This window comes from Arachis stenosperma, chromosome 2, assembly GCF_014773155.1.
Source record: "Arachis stenosperma cultivar V10309 chromosome 2, arast.V10309.gnm1.PFL2, whole genome shotgun sequence".
NCBI lineage: Eukaryota > Viridiplantae > Streptophyta > Magnoliopsida > Fabales > Fabaceae > Arachis > Arachis stenosperma.
The window spans coordinates 4802276-4812441 of NC_080378.1; the positions used below are offsets into that span (position 1 = coordinate 4802276).

The window sequence follows — 10166 nt, forward strand, 5'->3', positions numbered from 1 at the left end:
CTCTAAAACTTCAGCTAAATTATGTGTTGATTGATTTAGAACTGAGTGGATGTAGTTGAAGAGATATTGGAGAGCCTTCATCTTTTATATATTGGTGTACTTATAAAAAATTGGATGGATTGAAACATAAATCAATTTACTCTTAGGAGCACCAAAAACTGTCTATGTAGTTGAGTTTCAATATTAATTTAGAACATGAGAATAGACAAAAAAATATATAAAGTCTATTATGATTACCATTATATTTTAGCCAGATTTAATTCTTATGTAAGTTGCTGTAATTTCACTCAAATTTTAAGTAAATTTCTACAATAAAAGTAGGGGGAAAAAAACTACTGATTATTTTGCTCACTCAAAAGTTACTTAACCCGTTAAAAAAATAAATAAAACTTAAAACTACCAAAATTTCTACCTTATGCACCTTCCCCTTCTTACTCAGAATCAGTATCTGGGTCTGCATCCACAATTTCAGGAAGATCAAAATCATCATGAGCCACTGAATCACCAAGATTCAATTTAAATGCAGATTCCTGAATCATTATAGTGTCTGGTGTTCTTTTCGGCGAGGCAGATTCAGAGACTTTATTAGCCGAGCTTCCTTCGCCTAATTCCATCCGACTGCTGCCTTCATTGTGAGCCGTCGTGCTGTCAGAAACAATCCTCTCAGGTTGCACCTCGGTAGCTACCGGCTCATGATCTACGGGGATGATAGTGGTGTTGGAGACAGGTTCCTGAGATTGCATCATGGATTCGACAGGTTTGTCCGACTTGGAAACAAATTCATCCTCGGCAGCCCTCATTTCAACATCTGTTTTGGTCGGGGCGTCAGATCCAGCTATCTCATTCCTTTCTTGGACTTCAGTGCCTGAACGCTGGTGCCCGGAAAGCACATTATGGTTGGTGTCTCTAATGGCCTCAGAAGGCTCGTCAGTGCGTACTGTATTCTTAGGTATCGATACATTGGTTCTGGTTCCGGTTCCGGTGGCATTTTCCATCCATTTAGCATACAAATCATCGACAGTGTCGGGAGTATCGAACCCTACTTGTCGAAAACCAACCGGGCCTCGGTTGCTCCAGCTACTGTTTTCGTCTCGGAAATTGTGCTCATTTTCAATGGTAGAAACGTAATTCGGCAAAGGAAGTTCCCTAGGATGTATAAGCACTTCCAAGGCTAAAAGTGCATGCATACAAAACTCAGCTACTTTTGTCCCTGTTTGTTGCTTCCCTGCACAAATTACAATAAAGTGGTTGTTAGTCGAAATCTGATTAACAATTGTTGCTAAATTCCAAAAAAGGAGTCTTAGAACAATGGTTGAGGTCACGAGTTCAAGATATGGAATCAACTACTGATGCAATTATCAGATTAAACTGCCTACATTACACGCTTTGGATGCAATCCATCCCCAGACTCTGTTAACACGGGAATGCGTGTGAATAAATACTCATGAAATCTTTTCTTTAGACACGTAAATTCGTTATTTTTGCTGCTGCTAACTAAAGTTACCACCAAGGATATGAATATCAATAAAGACAATAGTTAAATCCAGAAGTACCTCTACGGAAAAGGTCGAGACCCTCAGATAAATATGGAGGCCGAATCCGAGCAAAAGAGAGAAAAGATGCCAAAAGAGCGCGCAATGCAGCAAGCTGCAAATCAGCAATGGGTTCAGCAAGTTCTTCTTGCTGGAATTCACTAATTTCGCTACTTGCTGATTCTTCTTTGAAGGAATCCATCGCGGTGGCAAACACAAGATCATCAACTTTCGATCTCCACGGTTCGAATCTTAAAGAGCCAGCCTGTGTACAAATATAAATTATGAATAATTTCAAGCGCGCGGACCACAGTAATAAAAACCACTGAAGGTGCCAAAAGGTTAACGAAGGAACATACCACAGTAATAAGAGTCTCTAACGCCTCAAGAGCGGCTATCCTAAGAGAAATTGGAATCGATGGATTGTTCTTGAGAACTTCTGCTCCCAAACCACCATCATCATTCTCCTGAAGAGGACCACTTGCATTCTTATGCTTCCTCTTTCTACGACTTGGTGCTGGCAGTGATCCAGCCGAGGCATTTGGATTAGAACTATTCGATGCTCCACCACTTTTATTATCTATGGTTTCTAGATCGGAAAATGCATTGTTAACAACTTCTTGTGCAAGGTACATAGCCATTCCTGTACAAGATGGTTAGTTAGTAAAAGCCATTACAAACGAAGAGTAAATTCGTTATGTATATCGTCAGAAGTATAAAAACAAAGTAGAAAGCCAACTCAATTGAGAAAATTTCTGTACCAACGCCCATGGATAAGAGTAGAGTTCGTGTGACCGAATAGAACTTGATCCTTAACTCTGGCAATGCACAATCCTTGAAGTACTTTGTAATAATACGAGCAATAGAGCCCGCATGTGGTAATAGTTGACTGCAATTCAAATACAGAAAGTAATTAAAATTCTGAATTTTCGCAAGAAATAAATACCCGATGAATCTACAAGAGCGAAAAATATGGAAGTCTGCATGTGAACAGGACAAAGAACACCATAGCAATGCAAAGTAAGCTATCAAAACGAAGACCACACAGTACAAAAGCTGTCAATAATGAAAGAAACAAAATAAATTACTGAAAATACTATTCGATAAAGTTGCAGTCATACCTTCCCATGGCCTTTATGATAGCATCAAGCAATTCAAGGCTGCACAAGTGTAAAGACGGAAGTACCGAGCAAATGTCCTCTTGTTGCCTAGCAGTCGTGAATGGGAATGACATTTGCGGCAAAGAGCCATTGACCATTAGCATTCTCTCGGCAAGGGCCAACAACAAGCGAACAGGTATTTTTACCTAACAATCAATAGCTCTTTATCAGCCTGCTCCAAAACTAGTGTAATACAAATCGTAGGTACGAAAATTGAAAGAAAAAAAAAAACTACAAATTACCTTGACGGGATATGAACTTGTCAGCATCGTGCAACAGGCGAAGATAAGTGTAGGCACATCAGATGCTGGAGATTGCTCAGACCACTTTCTGTTAATAATTTCTTCGGCCAATATATTGCCTCCTAAAGGGGAAGGAAGAGGTTTTCCAGGCAAGACCAGCAATCTAGTAATCTGATTACGCACGGTTGCTGCAGCACATGGAAAAGATGGTGACCTATGCTTTTAACAATGTGTTTTATGGAGAGGAAAAAAGAGAAGAGGCTGGGACAACAAACCCTAACATCTACCTTCTTCAAGGCCTTGAAAGGCAAAATTTAATTGATCATTTATCAAAACCAAGAGCTTCTGCAGCATCACAGACCAGCTTTCTTCATCTGCTTTTGATTTCGGAAGCAATGCAAGGCAATATGCAAGTTTCTGGATGTATAATTCCAAGCAGAAGACAGTATACATCAGGATAAGAACATTTAAATTTGTTGTTCTTTATCAGAGAAAATTTCCTCCAACAAGTGCCAACTAATGAACAAAATAGACATTAAACTAGAAAATGAAAATAAATGGGGAAGACACTCATCAAGGAGTGCTCGCCTGCTCGGAGAAATATTAATGCAAAAAGGCTGCTTTTTCCTAAATTGCAGTCATGGCAGCGCCATGACGAAATGGCGTGGCGGATTTTGAACCCGCCAAGAAGCCGTCGCGGCAGCTTCGCCACAGCATTGCTTCCGCCGCAGTTGGGCCTCCTTCTCCGCTCCAAGTGGTTTTGCTTTTCCAACTTTCCCTCTCTTTTCGAGACAGTTCTGTTACAAAACATTAGTTTTCTTTTTTTTTTTCTTTTTCTTTTTCTGTTTGTTCCTCTCTTCCATTCCCTCTCTATGACTCAACTTATGAACCTCTCTTCTTCTATGTCCTTTGTTTTCTGGTGTTTCTTTTGAGTTTTTAGTATTTGACTATGCCATAGTTGTCATTTAAGCTCTATGTCTTATGTCTTTAAACGTATACCACATATCTTTCTTGGATTCTTCTACCGGATACCTTTTCTGTTCCTCTCTTAAAAACTACGGCACTCTTAGGTCACAAAAATGGCTGCAACAAGCATAAGCAGGGAAATACATCCTCTTAAAAATCTTCCATGATACCCTCCGTGCACTCATATTTACAATATAATCATATCATAGAACAGGCTCTTTGAAATTTGATGAAACCATCACCTTTGCAATATCAGCACTGCATTCGTTGGACTCTTTGGACAAAAGTTTTATAGCAATAGCACATTCAATCTGCATAATTTCACATCACAAATCAAGTCATTAACACATTAGCAAGAAAACTCGAATGCTTTTCATGTACAGTTTTTCCACTGATAAAAGCTACAAGCTAACCAGAAACGCATACAAATATGACATCACCAATTGTTTTAATCTTTTAAGGCATAGAGATGTAACGATCTTGCATTAGATTAGAAAAATCTAGTTCAATATAAATGCATATGCAGGTGTAAAACACAACCACAATCAACATCTAAAGGAAACTGTTTAACAATAAATTTAATATGAAAATAAAAATGGATTAGAACTATTTCATAAACATAATTCTATTTGATGAAATCATGTCCTTTTGTCAAAATCATCAAAATTTGAATGCTTACTGGTCAAGTTTTTTCAAGCTACATATACATTAGAATAAAGCATGTAACCAGTGTTAGAAGGGATGTAGTAACTTACACTTTCATAATGATTCTGATTAATAGAAGCTTGAAATGTCGTAATTATGGTACACAACAAATTAATTGCGCTCTCCTGCATTCACCACAATACATACAATGAGCAACACCGTGAGCAAATAAACCGGATAATTCATGCCCGAATAAATGATACAAAAAAAAAATTACATAAAAAGGTAAGGTCCGGTGTCAAGGCCATACAAACAAAATGAAATATCCTACATTCAAAGGTTTACACAGGCAAAGCAATAAACAATTTTAACTATCCATCATATGTGCAAATTTTAAGACAAGATATCTTCATTTCTTAGCATACCTCTGCTTAGATATGAAGTTATGGATTTTCCAATTAGTTATTTTCACATTTTCATTCAGCAACGAAGAATACTACCCAAGAAAACTGTTCAATGCTTTCATTTTTTGTGTTTATATTATTTATGATACTTGTTATGTGATGAACAAAATGATTCAACCTATCATCACAAACTACAGTTATATAACTTTGGATATATTGTTAATCCAAGTCCAATGTTGTAATTGAAAGCACATAAGCACAAAGCAACAGAACAATTACAAAATAAGAATTCTACCCTTAAGAATTATTTCAGGAATCTAGAGTTTTTTTCCACCTGCTGTTATAGACCTATTGAAATGACGTAAGCACATCAAAATATATATAAATCCACCCATTGTTTGGTTTTTTCTTGTCTGCAACATGTAGAAACCAAATGAATTTTGTGTGGAATCTTGCATTTGCTTTTGTATAGCAAATCCCTTATCCCCCAATTTGTATGTCTTTCTGCTCATCTTAATGAAATTCTTTTTTTTATCAAAAGAATAAAAGTATAAATAAATAATTCACTACTATTCAAATGTAAAGCTTACCCATACAACATCGGATTTAGAATCACTTAACAGCTTCAAAACAGGTTGAACAACTTTCGAGGCACAGGCTGTCCCATCTTTCTTGAACTTGGGAAATTTACTTAACCTAATTTACAAGAGAGTAAACAGCTAAAAGGTTGTGCCAATTTGATTTATAACACTGATAAATGATGCCAAATATTCTACATAACAAATATTGGATAAATTTATGTGTTTATTTCTACACTGTGTACCAATAGTTATGGACTAATTAATACGAGTAGAAAAAGAAATATCGAACCTTGCGAACATATCAGACATTGAAGCGCATGCAGCCACCCTCAAGAATGAAGAATCTTCTTGTGACTGTTTTAAACAAATATCATGGAACATGTCAAACTAGCATATGACACAACTAAAACATATATATTTATCTCAGCAATTTTAACCTTGATCTTAAAAGCTACACGGAAAGAGGGTGATATGATCAAGTCCACATGAATGAGAAAATATTCAAAGCAGGAATTCTACTGCATAAATACAACATATACAATCCCATGTGTTTAGAACACCTGGCAGTGACATGAATCTAGAAGGTGAACTTAAAGGATTTCAGATACCACTAATTGAGTAGTAATAGTATATTTAAGTTTGAAATAGCATCAACCATAATCTATTCAGAGTACTTAGTTTAACATACAGAGATTGTAATATCGAAACAAAAATCATCGACTTAGAGCACCAATGTGATACTATTCAGGTCAAATTATATCTACAACCTAAACCGACAGAAAACCCGCAATAAATAGCAGTTGGCATCCCAAAAGGGGAAGAAAAATCAAAATAAGGTTGGAAGACAACCACAATGCAAAATGAAAACGTGTGTTACCCGTAGAGAAGGCACCAACTTCTGAAACCACGGAACGAAGGATTCCACGAAACGAACAGGGCTGCACAATTGACAAGTAACCCCAAGCAGAGAGATTCCTACCCAACATTTATCTGACTGTAAAAGCAAACAAGTGCAACAATGTCAAACTAAACAAAATGGATACACCTAAACATAATTATCTTTTTCAGTCCAAAAAAAAAAGTCTTTAAAGTGTAAAGAACCAATAATCAGTATGACAAACTGTGTCTAACAAAAGAATTTGGCAAAAGCACCTTTAAAATCCTCAAATAGTAATTAGCAATCATGCAATGCAATTCACAAATTGTGCTGAATACCCAGCAAGGATGCATGTTCAATTACAAAGTAAGTAAACTTAGCTTGGCTATACAAGCAAAAATTATAACAATGCCAAATAAAAAACAACTCAACAAACCTAAGCATTAAAAAAAATCAAGTGCAACCAAGTATGTATCAGCAAGCAGTAACCACTAACCAACACAGAAAACCATTTAAGTCAATCAAAAAGTCCTGCTTTTCCCCAATATTAAAATAAAAAACTGGAAATAATAACAATAATAATAACACTACTGATATATTCATCAAACACAAAAACTGGAAAGGAAAAATAAAGTGATCAAGCAACTCCCAACTAAGATTGAACAACAAAGCAACGAACTTTACCACAGGGCTATCGAGAAGTTCCAAAATGCGCTCGACCCAGGTAGTAACAGCTGATTTCCAAGCTTCAACGACTTTTGGGTCCATGGAATCAGTGAAAGACTCAGAGAGGAGACGGTGCGTTTTGACCAAATAGACAACCTTTGAAACCGTAGAAGAATGGTTCGAAAACGGTCGTTTGCTGTCGGGGAGGTGGTCCCTGACGATGGAGAGAAGCAAACGTGGCTTGAATGCAGCGTCGTACACGCCATTGATGAAGTCGAATGCAGACATTGGAGCTAAGAGGAAGAAGCTACAAGGTTTTTGAAAAAGAAGAAGAAGATGATGATGAAGAAGAAGAAGATGAGAGGGAAAAGGGGTGCGGCGGAAGAGGGAAAAGGTTTGAGCTTTGTTGCTGAAAATCTTCCAATTCAGCTGAAATGGTGCATATAGTGAGGGACTGAGGGTAATATTGTAATTTTGTAACGTGAAAAAGGAAGGTTTAAAAATATAAATAAAGTTTCAAAAAATAAAAATATTTCCTTTTAATTGTTTTTACCGAAACCATTTTTTAGTTAACAAATTATTTTGAAAATCGGTCTTCAACAAAGAAATTATGAATGAAAAAAATTAACTATCATGATAATGTTTTATATTTTTATTCATATTTTAATTATAAATATAAATATAATTTGATTATATTATTTATAAATTGTGACTATAGATATAAATAAAATTTAGTTATATTATTTATATATATATAATTTTATTGTATTATTTATAAAGTTAGATTATAATTATGATAATAAAATTGTTTCCATATTTTTGTATGTATGATTAATTGATGGTATTAAAACATTATCCTTAATTATAAATAAGGTTTATAATTTAAAAAATCAAAGACTCAATTAAAAAGATACGAAAAATGTGATATTAAAATATTCTAACTCTTTAAAATAAAAATATTCGAAATTCAATTGAAAATTATTTAAAATTTTAACTCAATAAAAAATTATATTCAATGTAATTTATATTAAATATATTTAATAATCTTGTTACGGTAGGTAACCGGAGATTAATACGACGAATGGCGTTTGGCGGCCCAAGTGTGTGATGGAGGAGAACTCCGGGTAGGTCCGCAACTCGGGAGGCTCCGCCCGACTTGTGCTCGCGTGTGGATGGGGGGTGGTACCTGCAAAGACACTCCGATGCCTAAGTTAGCAAGAGTGTAAGCAGGTCTTAGAGAGTATTGGACTTAGAGATACCTGAGGGGTGTCAGTGTACTTATAGTGGTGAGCCAATAACCACCGTTGGTGTAGTGCCGTATCTTTAGGGTGGTAACCATCCCTATTATCTTGGGGAGGTTAAGATGTGGCTTTATGAGGCGGTTAGAGAGATTTTATGGGCGGTTACCCATTTGAATGGGTGTTTATCTGCCAGCTAATCTCACATCCGACCTCTTCAGACCAGGTCGTGGTTGACACCGACTTCTTATGTGAAGGTCGGCACTTAGCTAGGCTCTAATCCCTTAGATTAGGCCTTTTAGTTGGACCTGGGCCTTTGTATTGGGCCAGGGTATGAACAGTGCCCCTACTTGAGCCCAAATTTTCTTTAAAGTTTGGGTTCAAGTATTCAACTCAGGTGCGTAGTCGACTTGTTTGAAAGAACACGGGTTTTGGAAACCGACGTGATTTTCGCGACCTTTAGTTTCTGACAGTTACGTCAATTCAAGCGTCGTGTCCGTTGAGGGATCATTTAGGGATTGAGGACTTTGGTAACGGTGCAGTCTTATTAATGACTGCCTCGTTTTTTACCATTATGCCCCCTAGCCTATTTATAAATACTTTCCCTCTCTTTCCATTTTCCGTTTCTGCAATCTTTCAAACTTCTTCTTATCTTGTTCGTGCTGCATTCTTGCGTTCGAAGATTCCTGTTCTTCTCCAACCTTCATTTTCGGATAAAGGTTAGTTTTGCTTTTTCCGTGTCATGCTTTATGTTTGCATGTTTTGTCTTGAGTAGATAGGTTGGCCTGTAGATTCTAGTTTCGAATCTCTATTCTTTAGGGGCCGTGTTTTTTGATTTTCTTTTTCTTTTTCCCTTTTGTAGGTTTCTGCCACTTTTCTTTATATAAAAAATGGCTTCTGTAGACGTTCTTTCTCAGTGGGTTGACGTTACGGTTCTTGGGGAGGAACCGTTGGTCGACGCTGAGTTCATCACTCACCTCCGTACTCATCATAGGCTCTGTACTTCGGAGGAGGACGAGCCCAAATATGAACTGATAACCCCGGGTCCTGAAGACCGGGTCTGTTTTGGGAGAGTTAATGAGGCGGCCCCTCATTTTTTCTTCATGTATGAATGTATGATCACCCGTTTGGGTGTTTTTCTTCCTTTCTCCGATTTCGAGATATCCGTTTTGCACCACTGTAAAGTTGCCCCTACTCAGCTTCACCCCAATTCTTGGGGTTTTTTGAAGATTTATCAGTTTATAAGCCATGCTCTGGATTTCCCGACCTCTTTGAGGATTTTTTTTCTTTCTCTTTCATATGACTAAGCCCTTTAGTGGGCTAAACAACAAACAACAATGGGTATCCTTCCGAGCCATTCAAGGTCGGAGGATTTTCACCCTTTTTGACGAATCTTTCCACGACTTCAAAAACTTCTTCTTCAAAGTTCAAGCCGTAGAGGGTCACCACCCCTTTTTTCTGGACGAGCATTCCTCCCCCCGCTTTCCCCTTTACTGGTTGCCGGCCTCCCCTTGCGAAAAGATTGGTCTAGATGATCTAGACGAGGTGGAGGCTGCCATTGTGGGGTTTTTCCGAGAAGCATGGGGGAGGGCCCCATACTTAGATACGAGGAAAATCCTTCAGCGGACGTCGGCTTTTGTTCAATCTTGCATAGGTAGCGCATGCATTTCTTATTTCCGAGCTGTTTTGCCCGACTTGTATTTTACCGACTTGTAACTTGGTTGTTTCTTTTGTAGATATGGCAAAAAAGAATGCTCAAGAGTCCTACCAGAGGGTCCAGGAAGCCAAAGCGAAATCCCGGGCTAGGTCCGGGGGTGCCAAGGCGGTCATCTCTCCTCCTCCTCCTCCTCCTCCT

General features: G+C 37.6%; 1 protein-coding gene across 1 annotated transcript; it reads right to left on the reverse strand.

Annotated features, from left to right (window-relative positions):
* Positions 1 to 251: 251 nt before the first annotated feature.
* On the reverse strand, positions 252 to 7461 carry LOC130960334 (uncharacterized). Its single transcript, XM_057885715.1, has 13 exons — positions 7092 to 7461; positions 6408 to 6524; positions 5820 to 5884; positions 5540 to 5645; positions 4656 to 4730; positions 4143 to 4211; positions 3222 to 3351; positions 2935 to 3122; positions 2654 to 2838; positions 2294 to 2421; positions 1892 to 2175; positions 1554 to 1797; positions 252 to 1225 (listed from the first exon to the last, which is right to left on the reverse strand). The coding sequence occupies exons 1-13, from the start codon at positions 7359 to 7361 to the stop codon at positions 432 to 434; spliced, it is 2655 nt and encodes an 884-aa protein (XP_057741698.1). The 5' UTR covers positions 7362 to 7461; the 3' UTR covers positions 252 to 431.
* Positions 7462 to 10166: the final 2705 nt, after the last annotated feature.